Source organism: Boeremia exigua, assembly GCF_020726555.1.
Source record: "Boeremia exigua strain MPI-SDFR-AT-0100 chromosome Unknown C7974scaffold_1, whole genome shotgun sequence".
Classification (NCBI taxonomy): domain Eukaryota; kingdom Fungi; phylum Ascomycota; class Dothideomycetes; order Pleosporales; family Didymellaceae; genus Boeremia; species Boeremia exigua.
The window spans coordinates 2,646,284-2,660,825 of NW_025763518.1; the positions used below are offsets into that span (position 1 = coordinate 2,646,284).

General features: G+C 54.1%; 6 protein-coding genes across 6 annotated transcripts; 3 read left to right on the plus strand and 3 right to left on the minus strand.

Annotated features, from left to right (window-relative positions):
* Positions 1-202: 202 nt before the first annotated feature.
* Positions 203-916, plus strand: C7974DRAFT_408123 (yippee zinc-binding/DNA-binding /Mis18, centromere assembly-domain-containing protein; the record flags this gene model as incomplete). The annotated part of the gene is made up of 1 exon (XM_046143303.1): positions 203-916. The coding sequence occupies one exon, from the start codon at positions 203-205 to the stop codon at positions 914-916; it is 714 nt and encodes a 237-aa protein (XP_046003192.1).
* A 169-nt stretch (positions 917-1,085) lies between these two features.
* On the minus strand, positions 1,086-5,258 carry C7974DRAFT_383575 (uncharacterized protein). Its single transcript, XM_046140778.1, has one exon. The coding sequence runs from the start codon at positions 5,082-5,084 to the stop codon at positions 1,212-1,214; it is 3,873 nt and encodes a 1,290-aa protein (XP_046003193.1). The 5' UTR covers positions 5,085-5,258; the 3' UTR covers positions 1,086-1,211.
* A 223-nt stretch (positions 5,259-5,481) lies between these two features.
* C7974DRAFT_383578 (FK506-binding protein 3) lies at positions 5,482-7,894 on the plus strand. Its single transcript, XM_046140779.1, has 4 exons — positions 5,482-5,922; positions 5,972-6,457; positions 6,511-7,207; positions 7,257-7,894. The coding sequence occupies exons 1-4, from the start codon at positions 5,833-5,835 to the stop codon at positions 7,463-7,465; spliced, it is 1,482 nt and encodes a 493-aa protein (XP_046003194.1). The 5' UTR covers positions 5,482-5,832; the 3' UTR covers positions 7,466-7,894.
* Positions 7,895-8,478: 584 nt separating this feature from the next.
* C7974DRAFT_439780 (ornithine decarboxylase antizyme-domain-containing protein) lies at positions 8,479-9,470 on the plus strand (the record flags this gene model as incomplete). Its single annotated transcript, XM_046145295.1, has 2 exons — positions 8,479-8,921; positions 8,972-9,470. 2 exons carry the CDS (start codon positions 8,479-8,481, stop codon positions 9,183-9,185), a joined length of 657 nt encoding a protein of 218 aa, XP_046003195.1. The 3' UTR covers positions 9,186-9,470.
* A 730-nt stretch (positions 9,471-10,200) lies between these two features.
* C7974DRAFT_419934 (uncharacterized protein) lies at positions 10,201-11,413 on the minus strand. The gene is made up of 2 exons (XM_046144231.1): positions 11,277-11,413; positions 10,201-11,230 (listed from the first exon to the last, which is right to left on the minus strand). The coding sequence occupies exon 2, from the start codon at positions 11,223-11,225 to the stop codon at positions 10,236-10,238; it is 990 nt and encodes a 329-aa protein (XP_046003196.1). The 5' UTR covers positions 11,226-11,230; positions 11,277-11,413; the 3' UTR covers positions 10,201-10,235.
* Positions 11,414-11,430: 17 nt separating this feature from the next.
* On the minus strand, positions 11,431-14,429 carry C7974DRAFT_383582 (TFIIH basal transcription factor complex helicase-like protein subunit). The gene is made up of 2 exons (XM_046140780.1): positions 14,359-14,429; positions 11,431-14,120 (listed from the first exon to the last, which is right to left on the minus strand). The coding sequence occupies exons 1-2, from the start codon at positions 14,373-14,375 to the stop codon at positions 11,738-11,740; spliced, it is 2,400 nt and encodes a 799-aa protein (XP_046003197.1). The 5' UTR covers positions 14,376-14,429; the 3' UTR covers positions 11,431-11,737.
* Between the last annotated feature and the right edge of the window lie 113 nt (positions 14,430-14,542).

The following is a 14,542-nucleotide window of genomic DNA, read 5'->3' on the forward strand; positions in this document are numbered from 1 at the left end:
TCGATCCCGACTTACACGATTTACTACCCTTTAATTACGCATAACGATACCAACTCATAACGACATCTTAATGATACGATACCCAGGGCCTTGAACACCCACGACCATCTTCTGAGCTTAACAACAACCAACGACGTACTGTATGATCGCAGCATACGCACAACACTACCTACCCCCACCGCGCCAACCCACACCACCCACCATGGCCCCCTCCTCCCCCACCACGCCTTTCCCCCTCTACCTCCTCCCCAGCATGTCCTTCCGGCGCCGTAGCTCCACCCAATCAACATCCACCATCAGCACCTCGCCCTCGTCCTCTCCTCCCGCCCCAACCTCCTTCCTCACCCCAACACCCACCGCGAACCTGCGCTGCACAAAGTGCCTCGCACACCTCATCCCCACCTCCTGCATCATAAGCAAAGGCTTCACCGGCCGCCACGGTCGCGCCTACCTCGTCTCGCCGCCGCCTCCTGACGCCGTCCTCCACCCGCCACCCTCCTCAAGCGGCGCCGCGTGGCGTCCCACCGAGCTGCCCAACACACTTACGCATAAGCCGGTTGCGCGCCAGCTGGTCACGGGCGCGCACACTGTCAGCGATATTAGTTGTCGTGCGTGTGGATCGGTGCTGGGCTGGAAATACGTGCATGCCGAGGAGGAGACGCAGCGGTACAAGGTCGGGAAGTATATTCTGGAGACGAGGAGGGTGGTGAAGTATGGGAATGAGTGGGAGGACGCCGATGCGGAGGTAGAGGCGGGTGCGAGTAGAAGTGTCGAGGACGAGGGAGATGCGCAGGAGGACGAGGAGGTGCAGTTTGATTCGCAGGATGAAGATGAGTGCGAGGATTTGTTCAGCGGGATGTGGAGTCCTGAGCTTGCGCGGCGGAGGAGGCGGAATAAGGACTTTCGACGGCAGTGAGTGGAGCGTTCATGAGCTGATGCATGGAGACTCGCTATAGAGGCACGATAGTGACGATGAAGGGCGGATTGGATGGATGAATACCCACTACTCTACGACATACACGATACACGATACACGATACCCCGACACTCTCTGGGACTGCATTTTAACGGCGCTGGGGTGGAAAGGCGCAAAGGTTACTTTATAATGCGATAGCTATCTAGCACTAATTTATCTTCTTGAACGTCTGCATGGATATGTTATGCTGTACCTAACACGCGCCCAGCACCGCAACAACCCCTCCTCCACACCCCTAACCGTAATTCACAACACCCAGCCCCCTCTGCTTAGCAGCCCGGTTAACCTTCGCTTTGACCCGCTCAACAGCATCCTCCCAAATCTCCGTCCCGTCCACGTCAGGATCGAGCTCGCTAATAACATACGCCAACCATTTGACCACCCCAACAGCCTTCCGCATATCGCCCTCCTCCCCGACAATCCGCGCAGCATACTTTCCCAGCGCAACCACGTCCTCCGGATGCGGGCCCTCGACCGCAAATTCCTTGACCCAGTCGCGCATTGCAGAACGCAAGTGTTTCTCCTTGCTGATCTTCTTCTTTGTGAACTTCGGCTTTGGAGGGCGGGGGACTTTGATCACCTGCTTCGCGGGCGCGACATGCGTTGGAGCTTGGCCAGGGATATGCGCGGGAGCGTTGGGGCCAGGACAGGGTTGCAGGGCGAGGCGGAAGGCGCGCAGTTTTTCGGCCCTGTGTTCGGCGACGACTTCGCGGCGCATGTCTGGGGGCAGTGCGGCGAGAAAATCTGGGTCTATATCTGCATTGTTGGGGGGTGGGGCGGGTTGGTCTTCGCCGCGCGTGCGTGCGGGATTCTTGAGGGAGATGAAGTTGGCTTGGGTTAGGGTTTTGCCGTCTTTCGTGACGGTTGTCATTTGTGCAGCTTGGGCTAGCATGGCGCTTTTCGGGGGACGACCGCGTCCTCTTTTCGTCGGTGCTGGCTTGCGAGCTGGGATACCGATGATTCGATTCTTGCGCGGACTCTGCGGGAGAATAGTTTGGTCCATACCGCGAGGTCGACGAGAGGGTGAAAACTGTGAAAGCCCAGGGACGTTGTATTGTGCCATAATCTCCGCTCTCACATCTTCAGGTAGCGCAGCAAGGATCTCGGGGTCTAGTTGAGACTGCGCCGGAAGCGCGGTTGCTGCGAATGGGAATCTGCGTGATGGTGTTGAGGGTGTTCCTGGTGCGCTGACAGCAGGCGAATCCGCTTGTTGAGTAGGCATGGGTTGACGGCCTGCAGGCGTCGGTGAAGATTGACGACCTTGTCGCATCAGCTTGGAGCGTATATCTGAGGGCAGCTCGGCAAGGACCCTGGGGTCGACTTGGCTAGGCATAAGGAATTGCGTCCCCATTACATTGAGTGGCTTTCGAGACGGTGTCGAGTGGTTGAGTTCGGCAGCACCGAAGAACACAAGGTCGTCAGTACCTGCGGGGGTCTTCGGTTTGCGTGGTGTTTCGGGATCATCTTGGATAGGATCTACGTCAACAAAACTTGGGGGTGATGCTTTGTGTGTGCTGAAGGGTGGTGGATCTGGTGCTCTGAATGGTAGCGAAGACTCATAGATATTGGCAGCGTCTTTGAGTTCATCAAGAATGTTGGATGGCTCCTCCTCGATAGAATCTTGCCGCGCAAGAGTTGGTCTTTTGCGGCCACTTTCCGGCGCAGGAGGAACATCGACACGTATTCTACGAGATCTGACTGGTGTCCCGATGGTGCTAACTGAGCCTTGTCGAGCGATTGTGGGCTTGTTGGGCATCTTGAATTGCAATCGCCGTTGGGACCCCTCGACACCACCGTCTGTGGCAGTCCGCATCGGCTCAAGCTTTGTCATCTGGACGCCAATACCTCGCAGCTCACCAGGAGAAAACCCAAAGCTACGAAGTATGCCAATGGCCTCTTTGGTCAGGGCCTCTTTCGAGTTCGTGGCAACGCCGAGCACCAAACTTTTGTTGAACGTGTCGCACTTCCCGTGGCCAAGGTGCTTTGGAGGCTCGATGGGTGCATCTACTGCACGGCGCATTATCTTGAGAGTGAAATGCTTTCCTTTGGCTTTCTCTTTCAGAAGGCGTTTCTGTAGCTCGCCGCAGAGACTTGCCATGAATTCTTCCGCTTGAGCTTGAGTCGCGAATCGAACACCCCAGTTGACCTCTGCAGAAACAGACTTGCGGATCACCTGCTCGCCCACTTCCTGTTTATCGATACCACGGGAGTACTCGTACAGCTTCTCGCCGGTTTTCGGACCGAGTATCTGTATCAATCTCTCCTTTGTGAGATTGCGAATGTCTTTCACGAGCTTTACTCCAGCATCTTCGAGCTTCCCACCGATCGACCACGCCACACCTGGAAGATCCTGCACTTGAAGTTGGCCGATGAAATCCAAAACTTCGTCCGGTTTGATCTGATGTTGTCCTGCTGGTTTTGCCTTTCTCAACGCAACCTTTGCAAGCAAGATGTTGCCGCCGATGCCAACAGAGACGTCACAATCAGTTCGAAGCTTCACTTGCTCTCGTAGAGACTTTGCGATCTCGTCAGCTTTGGCTTGCTCACGATGCACAACGCTCTCGTTCGTTTGCCGGACGTTGCTTCCACCAATTGCATTACATAAGTTTGAGACATCGATCAGGGCCTCATCGATACTGACGCTTTGAACGAGACCACCGGTTGTAAGAATCGCGTCGTAGAAAGCACGACTAGTTTCCTCATACGCAGGAAAGTCATAAGGCAAGATCTTCAGGTCTGGACACAGCTCCATAGCGCGCTTCATCCACATACCATTCTTGACGCCGTACTTCCTGGCGGGGTAGTTGCAACTTGCAATCTCAGATCCGCTGCCCTGACCATGGGCAACGACAGCCGGCTTGGTTTTGAACTCCGGGTTTTTCTTCAAACTCACTGCAGCAAAGAAGCTGTCGAAATCGATGTGTAGGACGTAGCGGCGTGCCCCAGCAACGCGTTTTTGCCTTGCCTTCTGCGTTGCAGTCTTCTCACTAGCCATGGCCTGCAGCTGGGACTTGAGATCGGCTTTCCATGTCGACAGGTGGTGTAAGCGCGATTCGCGGTAGTACTGCTCAAGGAAGTTGGGGTCGACCACAGTAGACTTGCGGATCTTTGGGTCACGCAGAAGGATCGCGTTGTGTTCCTCGGCAGTAAGTTCTGTCTTTCGAGGATTGGCGGCAACTTCTGCAGCATGGATCCGGTCTTGTGGTGGCGTGGACTTTCTCCTCCTGCGTGGCTGGGGCTTGATTGATGTAGGATCGGCGTACAGGCTATCATGCAGGTCGTCGACGATGTCGTCAATGTTCCCGAACTCATCCGGAGACAGCTCAGGTGCAATTGTTGGACTTGTCTTGGGGGGTGTCACGAGACTTTTCCCTTTGTTCTTGGCCTTGTGCACTTCACCACTCGACGGCTCCTCGGGCTGGTGCGAAGGCGGCAGGTCTTCGATCTCGTCGTTGTCTGGCGTAGGCAGATTCTGCCGTGAGAAACGCGAGACACTTGGCGTCTGTGATACAGAAGGCGGTGCGGCCTGACTTGCACGCAGTTGGCTTGTGTACCAACTGTTGTCGGTCTGGTCGCGGTACCCCCTCTGTTTGTTGTTTACCGTGCTGACGACAGCCCCGTTGCTAAAACCCAGCACCTTCTGCGTATCGCCATCGTCGACCACACGATAGCCGTTCCACGGTAGCAGTTTGCCGGCTGCGATGCTGTCCACCACCCACGCCGGCTTTACGATGCGGTACTGGCGGAACTCGACGACCTTCTTAGGGGTCAGGCTGCTGGCGATGATGTGCGTGACGGTCGTCTTGCCGTCGAGGTATTGCATGAAGCCGCCGCCGTGCTGCACAATCAGTGTGTGCAGGTCGTTAAGTGACGGCTGCGTGTAGCCGTTGACGTGGGCGACGACGCCGCGGAATATCTGGGGTTTGTCTCCGGCCAGGGCGCGCACGTCGGCGTCGAGGTTCTGTAGCTTGATTCTCTTGCGCCGGAAGTACTCGCCAAAGCCGCCAAAGGCAGAAGCCCCGTACTCGTCGCCATCTTCGCCGTTGAACGTGTGGGCGGCGATGCGCTTGCGGACCGAGTCCGAGTTCTTCTCCAGACGCGAGCCCATGGTCGCAGTGTACTAGTCGGGCGGGGGCATGTGCGTCATGAGAGCCGGGGCGGTGGTCATGGTGCAGGACGCATGTCGATGTGTGACGGTGTTGGTGGTGCTGCCATGTGGGGCTGGTGGCTGAAGCCTGAGGGAAGGTGCGACGCGTTCGCGCTGGCGCGAGATCACGTTCGCGCGCCTGCAGATGTACAGAGTATAGAGTTCAAAAAGTGCTGCTGTTAGAAGCGTTCAGCGAAATCTAATGTGTTGCAATTGTTGGATTTTGCACACAAGCATCTGCTGCACAATCTCAAGGGATTCAAGATGGCGCTGACGTTGCCAAAACTACATGCAGCGAGCTGCAGATGCTGGCGTTTCGACGAGGCTCGCGGCTGGAGGCCGGCAGCACATTGTGGCAGGCAACGACCTCAAAAACACACGCTGAGACGCCCCAACCAGTCTAAACAGGATCAACGTTTCCATCGCGAAGCCTCGGTCCATGTGCACTTTTTTTGTTGAAGAACTGCGGTTGCTATCGATACTGATGCACTAGCGGACCCACATTGTACCGCGGGCGGTGAGGAAGGCTGTGAAGCTCTCTGCGAACTTTTTATTTCAATGGTACTCGCTGAGAAACTTCTTCCACCTCATTCCCGTACAACCGCCAATCCCCCGGCTGTGCAACTCTTTACCTCGACTCTTCGCATATTTCTTAGTTGCGAACACCCTTTCGACTTTGCATATTCAGAAACACCACATAACCTCCAAGATGCCTTCCGCAGTTCCTGCAGGCGTCTACGGGCGTCGCATTCCCGTTGGCGGCCTGCCCATTCCCGCTGCCGTCGACCCTTCTGCTGCAGTATGTTCATGCACTCAATAAGTACATGACGGCTACTAATTACTGCCAGTTCCGCATCACCATGGCCGCCATTGACCCCAGCGCTGAGCCCCAGATCGACGAGGAGCACAAGGTTCCTCGCGCAACTCTGAGGATCATCCGCGTGCCCATGGACCTCGATGACGAGGATGACGAGGAGGATGACGAGGACTTTGACGGCGAGGATGTCGAGAGCATCATTGCCAAGCTGCGCGCCGGCGGTGTCGCTCTTCCCGAGGAGGACGAGGACAGCGAGGACGAGAGCGACGATGAGGCCAACGGCGGCCCCAGCGATAAGGCCAAGTCCAAGAAGGCCAAGCAGGCCGCTCTCAAGAAGAAGCTTGCTCAGGATCTCGCTGAGGACGAGATGGAGATTGACGCCGTCAACGGCAAGGGCAAAAACAAGATCTCTGCCGATGAGGACAGTGATGAGGACGACCTTGACGACGAGGATGAGGACGACGAGGAGGAGGACGAGGTCGAGGAGTTCGTTCTGTGCACTCTCGACCCTGAGAGGGTATGCTACTTTGCACCAACACGAAAAATCTTTCGGACGCTAACAGACCGTAGAACTACCAGCAGCCGCTCGACATCACCGTCCGCGAGGGCGAGGAGGTCTACCTCCAGGTTGACGGCACACACGACGTTTACGTCACCGGTAACTACATTGCTTTCCCCGAGGATGATGACGAGGATGAGGAGGACGAGTACGATGAGGAGTACGATCTCTCCCCCGATGAGGATGAGCTCGACCTCGACGAGATGGACGAGTCCGAGGAGGACGAGCTTGACGGTCTTGAGAACCCCCGCATCACCGAGGTCGATTCTGAGGAGGAGGCCCCTAAGCTCGTCGAGGGCAAGAAGGGCAAGAACAAGAACAAGCGTGCCGCCGAGGCCGAGAGCCTTGATGATCTGATCAGCAAGGCTGCGACCAACGGTGAGCAGAAGGCTGCCAAGAAGGTCAAGAAGAACGATGGCCAGGCCGTCGCCGCCGCCCAGGAGACCGCAAAGAAGGCTGAGAAGGTTGAGACCCCCAGCAGTGATAAGAAGAAGGTACAGTTCTCCAAGAACCTCGAGATGGGCCCCACTGGCTCGCCCAGGGTTGACGAGAAGAAGGAAGCCGCAAAGCCCGCCGCAAAGGGACCCCGCAACGTCAGCGGTGTCACCGTCGACGACAAGAAGGAGGGCAAGGGCAAGGCCGCCAAGAAGGGCGACCGTGTCGAGATGCGCTACATCGGCAAGCTGAAGAACGGCAAGGTCTTCGACTGTGAGTGGAAGAACTCGATACATTCGGAACCGCACTGACTTCAACACAGCCAACAAGAAGGGCAAGCCTTTCGCCTTCAAGCTTGGTGTCGGCCAGGTCATCAAGGGCTGGGACGTCGGTGTCGCTGGCATGACTGCTGGTGGCGAGCGTCGCCTCACCATCCCCGCCGCCATGGCCTACGGCAAGAAGGGCGCCCCCCCGGACATTCCCCCCAACTCCGACTTGATCTTTGACATCAAGTGTATCTCGGTCAACTAAGCGTTCGCTTACGCGCATGCTTAGAACCGGGCCCCGCCCCCTCTTGTACAATGCCGTTACGCTCCACTCGCGTGCATAAGTACGTCTCCTTTTTGAATTTCCCTGCATAAGCGCTGTCTGAGATATCCGACTTGCATACTGGGCGTAGATGTGCGAGGAGGACGGATTTCTCGCACGAGCATGCATGTCTTTTCCTATCTGTCTGATCATCTAGCGAGGCGTGGACACGCTGAGGAAGCTACTAGAAAAGTAATGGAGTTCCGGATAGTTGTGTAGTAAATCGATTGATCAAGTCTATTTATTCAGTGTATCGTTGGGTGACAGCTTGGTGTGGTTCCGAGGTCGATGCATGATGCCCAGCTTCGCCAGGCCGTTCACGTGACAGCGCCCAGCGCTCAATCGGCTATTATTTCATGTATCGCACCCAACACCCAAATGATATTTGAGCAGATTTTTCAAGAATTGTGGGATTGCCTTCTAATCCCTTCGACCATTGAAGAGACAAAGATTATGGGTCTTTGCTCGTGTTCAAGCCTGCAACCATCACTCGTCGACCGAAGATTCTAGCGCGGCAGTAGCGCCAATTGCGCTTTACCTGAGACAGATTAGGCGCGATTTCTCCTCATTTCCTTCGCATCACCACATCAACCTCCGTCACGATCCATCCTCAGCACGCAACACCAACCCTCCAACACCGCCGCCTAACGTCGCCTGTCCTCGGACTAGTCACCACCTCCAACAGAAAACCTTCACCGCACGTAGCGACTCTCCGCACCCAGCGTAACTGTGGCAATACTGTAGCAATGGCGTTTTCCATGAAACGAAACAGTAGTAGTAGTAGTAATTGTAGCGTCCGCTCGTACGCCTCGTCGAGCGGAGAGACCCGTGCTACCTGCTACGCTGTGAGCCTCCGCGACGCGGCGGTCCACGGCTTCCACTACAGCACTACGGGGGCCGCCGGGGTCGAGTGGTGGGCCTGAGGTCAGCTCGGTGAGTCGTCTCCAGCCTTGACAATGCTGCAAAAGATATGGCGTACTGATTGTCTCCAGGGAATACCATCACCCCCTTCGAGTCCCCCCCTCGCCGCCAGCAACACTCTCCAGAGTAAGGCGCGCAGAGGGGGGGCAGCATACACCATCACGGTCGAGTGTGAGAGACTCTTCTGCGAGACACTGCGGTCTGTTTTCCTGGGTGAGGGGAATCAGCGCCAGCAGGACTCGCTAGTGACGGGTATGTTTAACAACGCAACGACAACCGATTACGGCACGCCCGGCTCGGTGCAGGAAGTCGCGGTTGGCTCTGGTAACAAGAGCTCCGTGACAGACTGCCTTGAGATGTGGGACTACGTCGGCGGGATACGCTTCCGCGGGTTCGTTGCCGAGCAACATGACGAGAAGGCGATGTTCGTCTTCTTCGATCAGGCAGTTATGCAGTCCTCGGGGGATCTAAAGGCCGGGTACGTTACCCCCACCGCCAATCCTCGCACTCTTCACTAACAACGTCTAGCCTCATGGCCCTCCTCGAACTCTGCGAGGTTCAGCAGTTCGGCTGCGACCGCCTCGTCGTGGCTATAGACCGCTCCGCCGACTCCAAGGCTTTGATGAAGGACCTTGGGTGGATCGGCTTCGGGCTGGCAACACTTGAGGACTTCGTGGCCGACGAGGACATGGAAGCTGAAATTACCAGCCAGCAATGGCTGTTCATGGAGATGGAGACGTAGAGCAGCAGTGAGGAGGATACACGCGTAAATAGTGTGGACGATCTGCAGGCGTTTATCGTTGACGAAGGCGATGCCACGGCATTGCGAGCAATTTGCTCTAGGTGTTGATGTTTCTATTCATGCTCATGTTTTGTTTTTACGTTCTACATTGCTATAGGGACGGTGTCGGTGTCGGTGTCGCGGATTCTATCAGTGTTACCTTGTACCTCAAGAAGTTCAATGATCTCGGTCAGGCATTTCTCCTCTTCTATAAAGCTTTCAACAATCAAGTTTTCTCCCTCAACATGCATGCCTATCGCACTTCGAACACCCCATTTCCATCTTCCTGATAACCATACTCGCTCCCGCCCGTCCACAAACACGCGCAGTCGTTACACAGCGCTCTTGGCGTACTTCAGCCAGACAAGATACGTGACGCTGCCCTTCGAGCCCGCACTGAAGTCCTCTTAAAACACAGTCACCGAGGCAAATTGCAGCCAGCAAGAAGATACACACAACATTCATTCACGTGCTGTTGCAGACTGAACATGCAAGCCTTTCGGAGCGCACTTCCAGGCCTATGGGTGGAATGGCAGGTCTAGAGAAAGAGCCTTGTTATCCTGGTGCCATAAAGGTGATGTCCTGTGTTAGTATTTAGAAGCGCGGCGTTTCACTAATGGTACGAGTTAGGGCATACAAGGAGAGGGCGAGCAGTGATTTGAGAATTTATCATTGGTTTGTATGGAAACTAGCAGATAGTGGAAAGGAGACCTTGTGACTGTTCGTAGCTGAGGACCGGCGTGAGATGACGTCTGTCCTCCTTCTCAAAGCCATGTCTAAAAAAAGCCATGGGCTTGAGTTGGAGCTTGTGCAGCGGACCTGTGATGGGAACTCCTGTTGAATAATCATTGGATCGAAGGGAAAGGTTGGAGACCGTTGAACAGCTGTATCCTCGGACTAGAGTTGCTCTTGCATTGTCTGTGTTTTGTATTCCGTCGTGAGCTTCCACTGCACAGTGCGAATGAGATTGCAGTGTGAGGTAAGATTAGGCGCCAGATTGGGATGTGACGGCTAGACAGTTTCGCTGTCGATCTTCCACTGCTCCCATGGATCTCCTTCGTTGGTGAAAGTGATCTCATGTCGCTCGTGAAGATCATCGAGAGATGGAGAGTCCAAAGGGAGAGGTGCCGATTTGCGACTAAATTGTGATTCCTTGACCCAACTGGCCATAAGGTCACCTTGCTCATTTTCGTACTGTAGACCAAGGAACCGTATACTTCTGAGTTGAGAAAACAATTCAAACCAAATTCCGTCTTGGAGAGTCCTTGCACCCAATCGACAGCATCCTGTCGGACAATAGGCATTAGCAAAATCCAGTTCCATAGTCGACAGTGATTTCATGTTGCTCAACACGTAAGACATGTAACCGTTACTGCCCTGAAGCCTGGCTAGGGTGTCGTCGTGGGCTCTTAGAAGGCGCTGTGTAGCGTTGAGTCGAGCGAAACATCTCGGATCGCTGCTCTCTTGTTCCTGCCACAATTGAGATGTATATTCAGCGTCGAGGAAACTGTCATGGCTGCAGAGCTCAATACTGATATGCTTCATCACCATGAACGCTCGCATGGAGAAGAGTTTGCGAGAACCACCTGTTTCATACGAGCAAAATGGCTGTCGACGCTTAAATTGAAATGGAAGCATGAACTGGTTCTTAGACAAGTAGGCGTCCTCGGCCTCTCTGTGAATAGCCTTCGATGCACGTAAAATTGCCAAGTGTGGCTTACGGTATGCCTTGGAGGTCTTCCTGCGGGCTCTGCTGTAAAGCTGTGTTTCACGCGACGTATAGAACACCTTGCCGACGACAACAAGCTCTTCGTAGACGTAAAGGCGCAGCTCGAGCGGGAGGTCCATAAAGCGAAATGGCATCGCAGGCAACGTGTGTGAGTCAGGTGCAGATAGGATCGTAGCAGCAGCGGCTGTAGTGGTATTTTCGGCGGTAGTTGTAGCTTCGGCGTCCGGAGCTTCGACAACTTCGGCGCTAGGTGGGTCGTGACTGCTTGACATATTCGCTGGCATTATCAGTGATTGCGTCGTGTATCGTAGGCACTATCCTACCGTATAATTGTGTAACAGCTGAGCTGTTAGAGAGTATGTGTGGAAGAGTGTGGGAGAGAGAGGGAAAAGGTTGAAGTGTGCGGATTAAGTGGGGCTCACGCGAGGTGAGTGAAGGTGCCCTCCTAATAGAGACAAGTGCAAAGACCACACGTGATGATGTCATTCATGAATTGCGCTCTATATTTTCGAGAAGTGAAAGCTTGGTACATAATGCTCTTACTAATGGTATGAGTGATAAGCATCGGCTGCGGTAGACCTCTATCGACTATCCAAGCGGTGGGTGGGATAGACGGCGACAGCGGATTTGCGCGTGTTAAGTCAATGCTGGGTGGGAAGCTTGCAAGGCCTGGGTCGCTCGCAGTGCCTTGGAGCGGATTTCGGTCGTACCCATGAACAGATATCGAGTTGTAGTTCTCCATCCTGAACGCTGGAGATGGCCGTCTTTTTGTTTACCCTGAGATCTATAGGTCAGCCATGACTTCATCCATATCCTGCCCGCCAAATTCATCCTCTTTCAGTCCCCCACCAAACTCATCTTCATCCATGTCCTCAATGGCAGCTCTTCCTTCAAGAGCTCGCAAAGCCGTGTAATCTGTACCGCTAATACCGAGCTCACCCTTCTTCTTCTGGTGCGCTGCCAGCTCCTCAGGTCCCCAACTTGAGTAACCCTCCGCTTGCTGCCTGCTCAATGGCACACTCATGTCGCGCAAGAACTGCTTTGCGGTGCCCACTGCCTGATCGACACTCAGCTTCGTACTCTTTTGATCAAGACCCTGCTGTATCCACTTTGGCAGCTGAGTGATTTTCTTGTTGAATCGCTTATCTGCCAACACCATGATCCCGTAATCGTCCTTACCACGAATGACACGACCCAGGCATTGGGCGGCGTGACGCATGGCATCGAAGGAGAGGAAATCTTGTTCCTTGATACGGTAGGTTTCACGCAAGAACTCCAGACGCGCTTTTAGAATGCGGGACTCGGTGTATTGGAAGGGAACGCCCATACACAGCACAGTACGCCCATAATGGTGGTCAAAATCGATACCCTCAGAGACCTTGCCACGTGCGACACAAAGCAAGACGGCGCCACGGCCATTATTGCAAGCGGTGCGGAAGGTCTCGAGCGCAAGTGCTGTTTCCTGTGCGTCGGGCGTTTCAACGAGGATGAGCTTGTACTTCCAGACAGTATCTAGAATCTCCATACCCTGCCAGGCGGAGATGATGTGCTCCATGTAGAGATAAGAGGGGAAGAAAACGACAACGCCGTCGGGTGTAAGTTTGCAGAATTCGATTAACAAATTGCCAAAGTTACGTTGTACTTGGATGTCGCCTCGATGTTCGAAGCCGGACGTAATCTGATTCTGGTCGCTGCCACGATCGACGATCATAGGAAGAAAAGACTTGCGCGTGAGCGTCATTGTGAACGACTCTTGCACGACAGTGTTGAAGTTGAGCATCCGAGGGTACATGTCTAATGGGGACATCGTTCCAGAAGTGACGATGACTGAGTAGAAGCGTTCGAAGACGGGCTTGATGGCGATGGCAGCATCGAGGCAGGTCAGGTGAAGGACAGGATTGGGTACTTGTGCAGTCGCCGATTCGAAGGGTTCGATGATGAGCAGGAAGCCAGTCTCGTATGTTGCGATGAGGGTGGCAAATGTTGCAACGTCTTGAAGAGGCTGGTAGTCTTCAATGTTTGTAAGCTCGAGTGTGCGTACAAGCGAAGTCAAGCGCTCGGCACAGAAGCGTAGCGGCTTCCGTTCGATGAAAGACGCGTTTTTGAGAGATTCCAAGAAGGATGGAGGGGTTTCGGAGATAACTTGTACGACGCGCATTCGAATCTTGAGATACTCGATGAAGCGTTTCAGGAAGGCGACGAAGTGTTCGGCACGCCGGATGTTACCTGGTACTGCCTCGGTGAGTAGGTCGTCAGGTAGCGCTGGGTTGGCCATAAAAGCGTCTTCTGTTCGAGCTTCTTCTGCCGTGCGCAGCCCTTCAACTAATTTGGCGTACTCGTTTTGCAGCTTTTCGGCGTCGGTAGTTTTCATTTCAGTGATCTTTCGGTCCAGATTATTCACTCCTTTGGTAGCTTTTCGCAGCACGTCCTCTGTCAAATCGATACTCAGCGACTCTATACATACGTTGTCGATGTTGTGAGCTTCGTCAAAAACAACGATGCAATCTTTCGATAGCTCCTTCGATACGCGATCGGCGATCTTGGGGTCAAGCAAGTAGTGGTATGAGTAGATGATGACGTTGCAGAAAGGCATCATTCGACGTGCTGTGAAGTAAGGGCATTGTTTCTGCTGCTCGCCATATTTGAGCAATCCGTCGAACGTGAAAACACCAGGGGGTATGAGGTTATGTGGCTCGAGAAGGTCAAGGTTCTCGTGATACACACATAGGTCGACATCTTCGCCACGCTCTTTCTTCTCTTTCACAAAACCCGCTGTAAGACTGCGACATCTTGCATCGACAACGTTGCCACTTTTTTCACGCTTAACACTCGGGTGCAGACAGAGGTTCTTTCGACTCGTAAGGCCCAGCCCGCGAAACTCCTCCTCTCTTCCCAGCTCTTGCGTACGGTATTTCATTAGAGCTTTCAGCTCAGCTAGTGCCTTCTCGATCTCGGACATGGTTCGAGAACAGTAGATGAGCTTTCGCTTCTCCGGGTAAAATTGTTGATAGGCAATGATGAGGGAAAGTAAAGATACAGTTTTACCTGTACCTGAAGGCATCTCCAGAACACAATGCCCGCCCTGATCCAGAGTGCGCTTGAGATCGCACATGTAGGCATATTGTTCTGGATAGACCCGGGGGTACGGGAAAAGCACCGGCAGATTACTGTTGGAAGGTGAGCATATGCACGAAGTTGTGTCGTCATTGAGAAGAAGACACTCCACCAGAGTGTAAAAGAAATGAGAGATGATAGCATTACGCTGAGCTGCAGAAGTGTAAAGGTGGTCATGACAATGCGATGTCTACGATTGGTAGGCATCACCTGGGTAAGTAGTTGGCTTGCTCGGAAGTGATTTAGGGACGAACAAAACGAAACACAAGGGGTTCAATAGATAGCACTCACTCTATGAAGAACTTCATGTTGACGACCGCCCGCGCGGAAGCTGTCGTGGCGATGAAGTCGTCTGGGAGAGACAAAGCGCGTTGGATCTGATCTCGAAACGCGCCATCACATGTTCGTTACTAGCGCCAACAGGGTCCCCACTACCGCCCTTCAGCAATCGTCATCGTTTGGTGGGCACGCCTCA

Coding starts and splice junctions, on each gene's coding strand:
- C7974DRAFT_383575 (XM_046140778.1), bottom strand. CDS start 5,084: ATGGGCTCGCGTCTGGAGAAGAACTCGGACTCGGTCCGCAAGCGCATC.
- C7974DRAFT_383578 (XM_046140779.1), top strand. CDS start 5,833: ATGCCTTCCGCAGTTCCTGCAGGCGTCTACGGGCGTCGCATTCCCGTT. Junction 6,458..6,510: donor GCACTCTCGACCCTGAGAGG/GTATGCTACTTT, acceptor AACAGACCGTAG/AACTACCAGCAGCCGCTCGA. Junction 7,208..7,256: donor GAACGGCAAGGTCTTCGACT/GTGAGTGGAAGA, acceptor ACTTCAACACAG/CCAACAAGAAGGGCAAGCCT.
- C7974DRAFT_419934 (XM_046144231.1), bottom strand. CDS start 11,225: ATGTCAAGCAGTCACGACCCACCTAGCGCCGAAGTTGTCGAAGCTCCG.